Source organism: Muscardinus avellanarius, assembly GCF_963383645.1.
Source record: "Muscardinus avellanarius genome assembly, chromosome: 1".
Taxonomy (NCBI): Eukaryota; Metazoa; Chordata; class Mammalia; order Rodentia; family Gliridae; genus Muscardinus; species Muscardinus avellanarius.
Window position 1 is genome coordinate 88993287 of NC_137786.1, and position 14164 is coordinate 89007450.

At 33.5% G+C, this 14164-nt stretch overlaps 1 protein-coding gene across 12 annotated transcripts in view; it reads left to right on the forward strand.

Moving 5' to 3' along the window:
• Window positions 1-14164, forward strand: part of PPIP5K2 (diphosphoinositol pentakisphosphate kinase 2) — a gene marked incomplete at both ends in the record, with an annotated part of 61510 nt that overhangs the window by 14656 nt on the left and 32690 nt on the right. For 9 of the 12 annotated variants that reach the window (XM_080694725.1, XM_080694729.1, XM_080694730.1 and 6 more), the window contains 9 exons: window positions 1442-1563; window positions 4259-4360; window positions 5668-5754; window positions 7467-7542; window positions 7629-7738; window positions 8985-9070; window positions 11217-11342; window positions 11484-11605; window positions 11863-12045. In XM_080694725.1, the coding sequence (XP_080550851.1) occupies window positions 1442-1563; window positions 4259-4360; window positions 5668-5754; window positions 7467-7542; window positions 7629-7738; window positions 8985-9070; window positions 11217-11342; window positions 11484-11605; window positions 11863-12045 (1014 nt within the window). The remainder of the gene's footprint in view (window positions 1-1441; window positions 1564-4258; window positions 4361-5667; window positions 5755-7466; window positions 7543-7628; window positions 7739-8984; window positions 9071-11216; window positions 11343-11483; window positions 11606-11862; window positions 12046-14164) is intronic. The other 3 variants (XM_080694731.1, XM_080694735.1, XM_080694727.1) reach the window with 1 other exon arrangement.

A 14164-nucleotide genomic window follows, 5' to 3' on the forward strand; every position in this document is an offset into this window, starting at 1 on the left:
AGTTTCTTATAGTGCTAATATATTGTATTCCTCTACTGCCAGTATTTTTCTATATTATATAAAAGGAAATTATATCTTATTTCAAATATTAAAATTATAGAAAGTAGCCAGATATGGTATCTCATTCCTGTAATCCTAGTATTTGGGAGGCTGACACAGAAAGATTGCATGTTCAAGGCCAGCTGCAGCAAGTTAGTAGAGCCCTCAGCAACTTAGTGAGATACTATTTCAAAGTAAAAACTAGAAAATAGAGCTAGGGATGCAGCTCAAAGGTAGACTGTCCCTCGGCTCAATTTCTAGTACCAAACACAAAAAGAATAATTACAGAGAATAACTAAGCTAACCAGTATTTAGGGGCATTGCCTAATAATCTATTTGTAAAAATTGGTTATAGGTATTACTTTCACAGAACTGACAACATTTTTTTATCATTGAGTAAAAATTGTCCTCTGTGTTCTAGCCTTGGCAATCTATCCTCTGATCCAGTGTATATAAATATGTTCATGAGAATGATATAAATATATTTCTTAAATCTTTTTACATCCTAACACTTGACTGCTTCAATTAATCTATATTGTTAGCCTTTTATATAATTATTGCATATTCAAGATTTAAATAAAAATAGTACAACCCACATTTAATAAAAGATAAATTTTATCTGTGTGAATCTTACTTTGGGTCATAAATATGACTAGTATATATTACTGATTATTAAATAATAATTATTTTGTGTGTTAGCAATAGTTTGAAGTCTCCTTCATGGAAAGAATGTTAGCTAAGAGTAAGTTTTAATAAATTTCTATAGATTGTTTTATTATGCCAGAATTTAAAAAACTATGCCTTCAAATCATATCATGCTAATAATACATGATGATTTGAACATAAAAAGATAAGAAAGTTCATAAAACCTGAGCGAGAAGCTTATACCTTTTAGCAATTATGTTCTTCTAAATAAAACAAGTTTATTCTTGGTGTGCACAAATATGTGGTTGTTAGGAATTGAAAGATTTATAGGGAATTGAACATTTCTCTTAGCATATGTCTTTAAAACGGTTTTCCCTCTTATTGGGGAAAATTTAAAATGACCTAATTTCTGGTAGTTGTAAAATATATCAGAACCTATAAGTGTTTGGATTTTTAAAAAATTTAAATTTAGATTTAAAAGTAGAGGTTTTTTTGACAAATATACTCTTGACTTCTGTAGTTCTTTTATGCATTACTGCTCTATGCTTACTTCATAAGGAACTTGAATAAACATATGAATACATAATGTATCTTTAGATTATTCAAATTACAAGTAATTTCACTTCTTACTATGAAGTAAACCAATGTATGATAATATACTTTTAGACATTTATAAAATATATGTTCTAATAAGACTAGAAAATTGAGTCACAACAATTTAAATGAAAATTTAAAGTTTATAATTTATTTTAACTAGCAAACAGTTTGTGGCTTTGATTTGTTACGGGCCAATGGACAATCCTATGTCTGTGATGTCAATGGCTTCAGTTTTGTGAAAAATTCCATGAAGTATTATGATGATTGTGCAAAAATACTTGGGTAAGAAATTGTTAATTTATTTCTTTGTCTTTACCTTTACATACTAGTTATCCAGAACCCAGATAACTGGTGACATTAAATGATGAGGGATTTTTAAGCATTTAGAATAAAAATCTGTTCATAAAATGATACTTCCAAAGACTATGCCAGGCCCTCAGTATTTTAGGTTATCAAAGAGAGATTAGTTTATGACCAGTATAGATGAAGGCCTAAAGATTTTAACCTCAAAGGTTTAGAAATGCTATGACATGGTGAATATTAAACATTCTTCAACTTTTTGTAATATAATTATAACTGAAAAGTTTCATTGTCTCATTTAATGGTACAAAATTAATGTTTATAAAATAAGGAATTTGAGTAAAATAGAAATTTTGGGAATTCAGAATTTTTTTGCATGACAGGTCTTTCTACCATATGTTACTTGAAGGTAATCTCAAAAGATTATTAACTGAATGTAAAAATTTATTTCTTGTAGAAATGCAGTTTTTATGTTCTTTGTCCCATTTTCTTTATGTCTTTATTCAGAAGACTAGCATGTCAAAAACTATTTTAAGACATTTTGAAGTATATATGACCAAAACTGTAAGAAACTCAATACTTTAAAATATTTAGTAATTGAGCCGGGCGTGGTGGCTCACGCTTGTAATCCCCGCGCTTGGGAGGCTGCGACAGGAGGATCACACGGGTTCGAAGCCAGCCTCAGCTACTTAGTGAGGCTTTCAGCAACTTAGTGAGACCCTGTTTCCAAATAAAAAATATTAAAAAAAAAAAAAAAAAGGTCTTTGAGTATAGCCCGGAGGTAGAAAGCCTCTGGGTTCCACCCCCAGTACCACCAAGAAATTAAAATAAAATAAAATAAAATATTTAGTAATTGTAGCCACATTTTATAGTATGTTTAAAATATTTGTGAATTTGTCTTTAAAGTGAGATTGAGAGGAGATCACTAAATTTTAGTATGAAAAAGTGCTAAATTTGAGCAAAGTAAACCATGTAATTACTCACACATTTTCATTATTACCTATACTAGTAAGATACTGTAGTGATTTGTCAAAAATGAGCAGGATATAACTATGTGGATAGTAAACTGGTGGTTTACCAATCCAAGAAACAATCTTGGATTTCAGGATGTATGGAATGAGAAATTATGTAATTGCAGTGATTTATTTGAATTCATATTGATTTATTTTAAAATTAATGTAAATTAGTAAATTTCATATTTATTGTGTTTCATTAGTGTTATGATATGCCACTTTAGAACTTCTGATACTATTTTTCTTGATCAGAGATGATTCTTTGGGTTCCTTTTTATGTTATACAATTCTTAGGCAGTTTGACATTGTGTCATTAAATTTTATTTATTTTTTTATTAATTTTGGTTACTTATATTTTCCTAGAAAACTATTTTATTTAAATCTCTAAATGTGCTAGCATAAACTTACAAATAGTGTCACCTTGTAATTTTTTATCTTCCGTAAAATGGTTCTGTGCCTCCTTTGCCTTCCTAATAGTGTTTATTTTTATTTTTATTTTTTTTAGTTTTATTGGTGCATTGTAGTCATACATCATGCTGTAGTTCTGGGTGAGGAGGGAGAAGGAGTGGAGTGGAAACTGAGAGAGGGCTCAAGGAGTGCTGTGTTCCCATCCCTTCCCCCTCCCTCCCCACCTTCCCATGTAGGACACTGTAATTGGCATTGATAAATTTGTATATGTACATCATATCCATTAAAGTGTTTCTCCCTTCAAGTCTTCCTACCCCACTCCTACTGCCCTCACTCCACTAAGGTTTTTCCTTTTTTTATCTAGAGTCCCTTCTGTATCCAGTTTCTCCCTGGCTTCTGTATATGAGGGAAAACATCCAACTTTTCACTTTTTATGACTGACTTAGCATAATATTTTCTGGTTCCATTCCTTTCCCTGCAAATGACTTAATTTTGTTCTTCTTTACAACTGAGTAGAAATCTATTTTGTACATATTTCATAGTTTTGTAATCCTTTCATCTGTTGATGAACATCTTGGCTGGTTTCATAGTTTGGCAGTTGTGAATGGTGCAGCTATAAACATATAAACATGCATTACTCTGGTAGTTAGGTTTCCGTTCTTTTGGGTAGATACCCAGAAATATTATTGCTGGGTTATATGGTAGGTTCATTCCCATTCTTCCGAGGATCCTCCACACTGTTTTTCAAAGTGGTTACACTAATTTGCAATCCCTTCAACAATGTATTAGAGTTCCTACTTCTCCATATCCTTGCCAGCATTTATTAATTATTGTTGTTGTTGTTGTTGTTGTTGTTTGCGGTACTGGGGATGGAACCCAGGAACATTCTTTCTCTGAGCTATACCCCCACCCCAATTTTTTTCTTTATTTTGAAACAGGGTCTCACTGAGTTGCAGAGGGCCTTACTAAGTAGCCGAGAACCCCGATCCTCTGATCTCAGCCTCCTGGATGCTGGGATTACAAGTGTGTGCCACCATGCTCAGCTTTTTTTTGTTGTTTTTAGTGATTGCCATTCTAATTGGGATTAGGTGAAATCTCAGTTTTGATTTTTATCTCTCTGCTTTTTATCACTCTGATTTCTAATCATGTTGAACATTTTTTATATACTTATTGGTTATTTGTACTTCTTTTGTTAAGTGTCTCTTTAGTTCACTTAAGTTTAAATAGCTAATTTTTTCTTGCTTTTTGTTTTAAAGCAATATTGTAATGCGAGAGCTTGCACCACAATTTCATATCCCCTGGTCAATACCCTTAGAAGCTGAAGATATTCCAATCGTACCAACTACATCTGGAACTATGTAAGCTTGATTTATTTTCACTAAGAAATTCCTTGGTTTTCCCTGTCAGTTTGTTATCACAATAAAAAATTAACTTTCTGAATAATTACCAGTTCCATTACTATGCATGTTTTCATGTGATTTACTTTGAAGTTGAATCCCTTTTACAAGAGTCCACTTTTATTGTTACAAATGAAATTATGAAACATATTTCAATAATTACAGAAATATATAATAAAGTCATGACAATTAAAGTATTTCCAATAAGTACATTACTCAAAGCTTCCTAGTGGTCTATACAACTTTGGCTCATTTAAGTTATAGGTTGAGGTAAATTAATTAGACCAATATTTTCAAAGTGTTTTTTTTAACATTTTTTAACATTTTATTATGGAAAATTAATCATTGAAAAGTCAGATAAGTTCAATAAATGTTTCATATTCATAGCATAGATACTTACTAGTATTTGAAATATTCTTAGAAGTCCTGATTGGGAGAAAATATTTAATTAGTTTTTAAGCCAGCATTTTCCAAAGTAAATTAAAATAATTTTTTCAGATAATATTACTAATATCCTACAGGGCTTTGTTTAGGGCTCACAGCTTAGCAAACACTAAACTATACGTCTTTTTTTTTTTTTTTGTGTGTGTGTGTGTGTGTGTGTGTGTGTGTGTGTGTGGTACTAGAGATGGAAGTGAGGGGCATTCTACCTCTGAGCTACATCCCAGCCCTATTTTTTATATTTTTTATTTTGAAACAGGGTCTCACTGAGTTGCAAAGGGCCTCATTAAATAGCTGAGGATGTCCGCAAACCATGATCCTCCTGTCTCAGCCTCCCAAATGCTGGGATTATAGGTGTGCACACCCGGCTATATCTTTTAACTCTAGAATGCTTTGAACTATCTTCCAGTAATTTGAGTTATAATACCATTCTCATTTAGGAAAAATATAACAAATAAATAATATAGCAGCCATTAGGCAAAGTTTTATTTTGTTTTGACTTAATGAACTCAATCTATAATGACTTAATGCTACCAGGCAAATAATAAAGTTTAGGAATCAGAGTACATTTACTTTTATTCCAGATATAACATCATCATCTCTTGAAAAGAAGTATTATGTATCTTAATATCTCCCCCTTCTCTAGCTTTTTAAATTCTTTTGATTTACTAAAATTAAGACTAGATTGTTACAAGTATTTTTCTTCATTAGGAAGATCTTGAATGGTAAAGATGGCTTTAAATAAATGATTGGATGTTATATTAATATGAATTATACAGCACAATCTTTGTTAGAGAATTGAGAGCCTATCTTTTTCTTCATTTTAGGATGGAACTTAGATGTGTCATAGCTGTCATACGTCATGGGGATCGAACACCAAAACAAAAAATGAAAATGGAAGTGAGGCATCAAAAGTATGTGTCAAGAGGAATAATTTAACACTCATTATATAATTCTAAGGTTCTGATGAATATTAAACTTCTGATTAATACATAGAAAAACTTCTACTTACTATTTCTTGGCCATGAGAATTTAACCACTGAATGTATTCAAATTTATTTAAAATGATTGTATATTATGCATAGCCATGTTTATAGCAGCACAAATAACAGTAGCCAAACTTTGGGACCAGCCTAGATATTTGTCAACAGATGAATGGATAAAGAAAAGTGGTGGATATACACATGGGATTTTATTCAGCTGTAAGGAAGAAAAAATTATGTCACTTGCAACAAAAGGGATGGAATTAGAGAATATTATGCTAAGTGAGATTAGCCAGTGGCAGAAAGTCAAGCTTTATATGTTTTCATTCATATGTGGAAGCTAGAGAATAAACAGGAAGCAAAAGGGGCTCTAAACTCAGGAGAGAGACCAGTAGAATAGTGGCAGGAGATTGGGGAAGGGGAAAAGGAAAACTAAAACAATTTGTGGGAACCCCAGTACTTGAGTGGCTGAGACAGGAAGATTAAGGTTCTCGGCCAGCTTCAGCTAATTAGTGAAGCCCTCCACAATTTAGTGAGACCCTGTTTCAAAATAAAGAGTTAAAAATAGGGCTAGGAATGTAGCTTGGAAGTAGAATATCCCTGGGTTCAGTATCTGGCACCACACACACAAACAAAAAAAAAAGCAATTTGTGTCCTTAAATGAAGGTATCACTACCAATCTCACTAATATGTGCAGGGAGGAGAAAGCAGGATGTGACGCCAAGGGAAACAAAGTGCTGTGTGATGTATGTTTATATCACTTGGAGCTTGACTCTGATTATAATTCACCAATAAAAGTATCAACAAATAAAATAACTGTGCTAACACCTAAAAATTATTTTTGGTATTATGTGTAAATATCAGGATTGCCTAGATTTTCTTTACTTATGTAATCATTTTCTATTTAATTTTTGGTTTACCATCTTTTTGAATTGTTTTCTAAGGACCATTAACCTTTTATCCTCTAGAAGAAAATTAGTAGAAAGCTTCTCATTTCTGTTCAGTGTCTGATAAAATTTGAGTTACTGAGCCATTAAAAATATGTTGACAAGTACACGCTTGTATTCTCAGCATTTGGGAGGCTTTACAACTCAGTGAGACCTTGTTTCAAAATAAAAGAATTAAAAAATAGGGCTGGGGGTGTAGCTCAGAGGTAGAGCCCCTGGATTCCATCCCCAGTATCCCCCCCCCCACACACACACACATTTTATTTAATATGCATGCACAGACTTCAAAAAATATATTAGTATTTTGCTAATTGTTCAGTTTCCATCGTGAGAAAAGTTTTAAAAGTAATATGGTGACTGTTAGTTTGATAACTCTTAGGAAAGTACTAGTTTTATCAGTAAATGTATAGCAGCAAAAGCATAGCAGAATGAAGCACAACTATGCTCCCAGATAATTAGGAGCCCGAGGAAGGAAGATCAGTTGGAATTTGAGGCCATCCTGGGCAAAATAGCAAGACCCCCTTTTAGGAGCAGGGTGGGGAAGTAGAAGAGCAAGGTGGTATAGTAAAAGAAGCACAATACTTGAAATGGATAGAGTTTTGAGTTCTAGTCCCATATGTGTCACTTTGTATAAATATACTGTGGTAGTACTAAATATTGCAAATTATTAACAGTACTCTATGTTTTTTTTACAAGATTTTTTGATCTTTTTGAAAAGTGTGATGGATATAAATCAGGGAAGTTAAAACTCAAAAAGCCAAAACAATTACAGGCAAGTGTGTTTGCTTTCTTGTTAAATTTTACATTTGAATGGTGAAATTACATAAAAATTCAGTTCTTTATTAATTTATTTTATAGGAGGTGCTAGATATTGCAAGACAACTTCTTATGGAGCTAGGACAAAATAATGATTCTGAAATTGAAGAAAATAAACCAAAACTTGAGCAACTTAAGACTGTATTAGAGATGTGAGTATTTTTCTGAAGCTCTTATTTATAGTAACTACTTTTATTCTCATTTTTATATGTGTGACTTTCCATTTTAATTTCCTTCAGTTTACTCTTTTTACCATTGTAGCTCAGAAGAAATGAGTGAAAATCTAATGTGACAAAATCAGTTGTTAAATTTAAACTTAGTTTTGGTTATACTTTTTTTTTTTTTTTTTTTTGGCAGTACTCAGGATGGAACCCAGGGGCATTCTACCTCCAAGCGACATCCCCAGCCCTATTTTATTTTTTATTCTTTATTTTGAAACAGGGTCTCACTGAGTTGCAAAGGACCTCACTAAGTACCTGAGGCTGTCTTGAACCATGATCCTTCTGTCTCAGCCTCCCAAATGCTGGGATTACAAGCGTCCACCACCATACCCGGTCCCAGAATTATCTAACTTTTGTAAAACAACTTTTTTACATTTTTTTGTTTTCAGTGGGTTTAAAATATATATGTGACCGGGCATGGTGGTGCACGCTTGTAATCACCGCACTTGGGAGGCAGAGACAGGAGGACCGCGCAGGTTCGAAGCCAGCCGCGCACGCTGGCTTAGGAGACCCTGTTTCCAAATAAAAAAGTATAAAAAATAGGTCTGGATATTAGCCCAGAGGTAGAAGGGCTTCCAGGAACCCCAGTACCACCAAAAAAAAAAGAAAAAAAACCCTAAAATATATATGTGGTATATATTTTCTGCTAAGATATTTTGAAATATTCAACAAGATAATTATGAACAGAATGGGGCATTAATATGTGAAGATTAGTTTTTCTTCACATAATTTTAGTTTTAGAAAATCCCATTGATACTTTCTTAAAGTTTTATTTATTTATTGTGGTACTGGGGATGGAACCCACAGGCATTGTTTCTCTGAGCTACACTCCCAATCCTACTTTTTTTAGCCCTTATATTTTTTGAAATAGAGTCTCACTGAGTTGCAAAGGGCCTTGATAAGTAGCGGAGGCTTTCTGCAAACCGCAATCCTCCGGTCTCTGCCTCCCAAATGCTGGGATTTCGCATGTGCGCCACCACACCCAGATGTCTTTTTATGTTTTTGAAACAGGGTCTCACTAAGTTGCGAAGTGGCTCTCTAAGTAGCTGAGGCTGTCCGGGGAACCTCTGATCTCTGCCTCCGAAATGCTGAGATTACAAGCATGCACCACCACGCCCAGCTAATACTTTATAAATATTTAAATATTTCCCATTCTGCTTACCATTTTGTCTTTAAGGTATGGCCATTTTTCTGGAATAAATCGTAAGGTTCAATTGACCTATCTTCCTCATGGTTGTCCTAAAACATCTAGTGAAGAGGAAGGTATGCCTGTCTGTCTGTCTGTCTGTCTGTCTGTCTGTCTCTCTCTCTCTCTCTCTCTCTATATATATATATATATATATATATATATATATATATATATATATATAATTAAATGATTTTTAATATTAATATTAAAAACATAAATATATGTTTTTAATTATTTAAATTATTATCTCCCGGAACTAGAAATGGAACCCAGGGGCGTTTTACCTCTGAGTTACACCCCAAGCCCGATTTTTATTCTTTATTTTGAAACAGGGTCTCACTGAGTTGCAAAGAACCTCACTAAGTAGCTGAGGCTATCTGCGAACTGAAATCCTGGTGGCTTCAGTCTCCTGAATGATGGTATTACAAGGATACACCACCATGCCCAGCATGGATCATTTTCTACCATTAGTTTAGGGACTAACCAATAATTTAAAATGGTGGGGTTTTTTTTTATTAAAATGTAGTTTTGTTTATATAGATTCTAGTATTTAAATAAAAGATTTTATTTTTTTTAATCTTTAGTATGGTTAAACAAAAAATTCACTTAACATTTTGTATACACTGTATATATAGCGCACACACACACACACACACACACACACACCTTATATGTAGCCAGAAGGTAGCATTGTACAGTGTATTTAATAATTTTGTATGTGAGACAGAAGTGTCATTGTGGGTGTAGAATTTTCAAATTGTGTCATGTCATCATGTCAGCAATCAAAAAGTATGAGATACTGGATTTCAAATTAGAGATGTTCAACCTGTAATAATCAGTCTTGCCAGTCATACTGTCAAAGTTGGCAGTGTTTTTTTTTTTTTTTTTCTTAACTGATAATCAAGAATGCTATTGAGCCAGGTGTGGTGGCATGTGCCTATAATTCCTGTACTTAGGAACCTGAGACAAGAAGATCATAGGTTTGAGGCCAGCATGGGGTAATTTAGCAAGACCTTGTTTCAAAATAAAAATAATAATGAGTTATAGATATAGCTTAGTGATCAAATCCCCCTGAGTTCTATTTTTACCAACGCACACACATACAGAGTATATTTCGAACAAATTTTGGTCTGCTGATAGAAGTATAAATTGATACAACTTTTTGAAAAGTAATTTTGCAATCAAAAATATCAAAATATAGGGCTGGTGTGGTGGCACATGCCTGTAATACCAGTACTTGGGAGGCTGAGACAGGAGGATCACGGGTCATAGCCAGTGTGCAGTAGGCCAGTAATGGACAGGCAAAACTTAAGTACAGAAACTCATTAATTTATAGTACCTCTCCTGATAGCTAAGAAAAGTCTTTGATCTAGAATATAATGAGATTCTACAATTCTAAATATAATGAGCTACCATTGACCACAGTTCATTGTTTGCATAAATTTTGTGATTGCATAAAATTTGAACTAGAATAAATTTTAGGGTGTCATTTCACATCTTCCTAAAATTTATGTGAATCACTGATTCCCAGTCATAAAAATATGCATATCTTCTTTACTTCAGCTAACATATTTCATTGTATATTTATAGCCCTACCCAAGGCAGTTAAAATAAAGATAAGTTCTGGACCCAGAAGTTAAAGAGCATGTAATCTATCAGGATAGGATAGCACAACTAAATTAAATGCATTGAACAAATCTCTGTAAGAGTAGGGAACAGAGAAGCAAATCTTCTCTTCAGAAATTGGGATCCTTTCCTTAAGTGTGAAGGAGGTATGAAGGAGATTTAGAAATCTAGAAATTTAGTAAAATTTTCACAAAAGAGCAAAGTTACTTCTAATGGAGAAACAGCCTACAAAAATAGACACATTTAGGGGATTAAATAATTTGCATGTGAACCAATTCCACTGTAGAAAGAGAGCACAAAGAAAAGAATATTGAAACATTTGTATTGTTATTGTTGATTTGTGGTACTCAGGATTTAAACCAGGAATGTTGTACCTCCATATTATGCTCCCAGCTGTTTTATTTTTTTAATTTGAAACAGGATCACTAAGTTGCTGAATGCCTTGATAAGTTGCTAGGGCTGACCTCCAACCTGTGATCCTCCTGTTTCAGCCTCCCAAATACTGGGATTATGGGCATGCAATTGCCACACCTGGAAACATGTCTGTTTAAAGAAACAAACTTAGCATTTGTTTTATCCACTCGTGTATCTTAGACAGCCGAAGAGAAGAGCCATCCTTACTTTTGGTTTTAAAATGGGGAGGAGAATTAACCCCTGCAGGCAGAGTCCAGGCTGAAGAACTTGGAAGAGCATTCAGGTGTATGTATCCTGGAGGTCAAGGTAAATTTTGGAATTTCTTGAACTTGATTGAATGTATACATTTATTTTCAAATTACCTCTTACTTTGTGATGTTATTAAATATTTATAGAAATACAGTGAGATAAAAATATTGCTTAAGTGATTGGAGGATTTCTTTTCAGGAGATTATGCAGGATTTCCTGGTTGTGGTTTACTTCGACTGCATAGCACCTACCGTCATGACCTCAAAATCTATGCCTCTGATGAAGGTCGAGTTCAGATGACTGCAGCTGCCTTTGCAAAGGTATAAATAAGTGCTTTGAAATTTACTAAAATTTTCATCTCATATTGCATTTTAAAAGATTTTTTTCTATGGTAACATTTTAAAATTTGGAACTTTCAATTAATGCCATCAACTGACGATGATTATATTACTAACAAAGTTTATTTTTATATATAGTTTATACATTATGGCATTCCACATATAACAAAATTATTATGGTCCTTTCTGTTATTTTACATATTAATGTTTAAATGTTTGGTTTTGTTTAATATGTTTAGGGGCTTTTGGCTCTAGAAGGAGAGCTTACACCCATTCTTGTTCAGATGGTGAAAAGTGCAAATATGAATGGTCTTTTGGATAGTGATAGTGATTCTTTGAGCAGTTGTCAGCAACGTGTGAAAGCAAGACTTCACGAAATACTGCAGAAAGACAGAGATTTTACTGCTGAAGATTATGAAAAGGTGGGTCTTAGCAAACTCTTAGTACTAAAATATTACATGAAGAAATGTGCATGAAATAAAAATGTTGAAGTTATTGTTTTGTAAAGCATTTTCTCATGTAAAAAACAAGAAGAGAAAGAACATTGAAAGAATTCTGGCCCCATTTGTCCCTTCCTTTTCGATTCTAATACATTCTGATCTCCTAGGAATAAATACTATCCTGAGTTTTTATGTTCCTTTCTTATAGTCTTGTCATGTCTATAATATTTATTTGGATAACCATTACAGCTTCATTTTTTCTCTAAATTTGTTTTTTTATTTTGTTAATTTTTCATTGCTATAATTATTAATACATTTAATTGTACAAATCAAGGAGATTTGCAAGTATTCTACCACTGAACTACATCCCCAACCCTTTTATTTTAAACAGGGTCTTGCTAAGTTGCCCAGGCTAGCCTCAAACTTGTGATCCTCTTCTTTCAGGCTCTCAAGTCACTGGAATTACCGGCATGCACCACTCTGCCGGGCAAATATATTTATTTTGATTGACCTAAATTATACATACTTATTTTGTACATAATATTTTTAAATACATATACATTTTGGAGTGACTAAAATGAGTTGATTAACATATGTGTTACGTACATACTTGTGTTGCTGAGAACACATCAAACTATTCTTAAGCATTTTTGAGAATAAAAACATTTCTATTAACTATAATCACCAACTTGGACGGTAGATTTCTTCTATGAGGTAGTCTCTTCAAATCTCTTGTCCTTATTTTTACTTGTTTGTGCATGTTGAGTGATGGAAGTTCTTTCTGTATTTTGGTGAATTAACTTTAAAACCATAATAAATTATATCTTGGGTATACTCACCAGAAAAATAAAAATTGAATAGTCTGAGAATATCAAGAATGAAGAACATAGGGAGCAATCTTGGCCTTTATTTTTTTATTTAACTTAACACTTTTATTTCCAGTATCAGGCTCATAAAATTAGCTAGGTAGTGTTTCCTATTTGGGAAGAGTGGTTTGTAAATAAACCACTTTTCATTAACTTTTGGTAAAATTTATTGGTAAACACTTTGGAAAATTCTGTGAGAGTTTCCTTTGTGGGAAAGTTTGCAAATATGATACCAAGAATAGTTTAGTACTTCTCATTTATATCTATATCTGTATTATATTCTTCTAGAAGTTTTTTTATAATATCATCCAAGCTCTTTGCTGTGTGTACAGAATCTGTAGAGGTGTCTCTTTTTGTTTTGTAACAGTATACTTTTTTTTTTCCCCTTGGTCAGTTTCTGTATAGTAGATCATTTTTACTCTTTCACGAACCATTAGTTAGACATGTTGGTTCTCTGAATTCGGCACTCATTTTCCTTTTGGTTAATTTATGTTATATAATATTTTAATCCCTTCTACGTCTTAAGTTTATTTTACTGTGTTTGTGAAGAGGTATTGGTTATTGAACTTAGGGATATTCTACTTTCGATCTGTACCCCCAACATTTTTTGTTTTTCTTTTCTCTGGAGGTTGTTGCTAGAGAGTTACTGTGTTCCTTTGGAGGCATAATGTTATTTTGCAATTTTATATTTCTTGTGCCTATGTGTTGTCTTTCCCTGTTTTATCAAGTAGTTCTTGAAGTGAAAGACTTTCTCTTGAGGATGCCTTGGGGTTGCAATTTGTACACTACACTGGTTTTTGTTTGTAGTTGGGTACATACTATTGTATTGACTCCATCTAGTATCTTCAGTTATAGTTGATTAATTTAGGTATTGTTCTTGGGGCCATTGGGGAATGAGCACTCACAGAATGCACAGGGTAAGGACATTACAGAATCATGAGCAAGTGTGGTGCTGTGCACCTGGCTGCGAGTGCCCACGGCGTGACCATTAGAGTGGACACCACACATGGCAACATAGTGTGCATGACATTGGGAGGGAGGATCCCATTCTATCGCCATGGGTCCTGAATAGCGGCAGCTCCTCTAACAGATCAGCAGGAATAGCAGAGTGTGTGCAAGTCATTCAGAGGCAGAGCATTCTTGCAGATGGGAAGATATGCCCCAAACTGGACTCGAGGTCTATGGGAGCTATAGGATTCCATTGCAGCAAAAGCCTCAGTTGTCAGTAGGAGCTG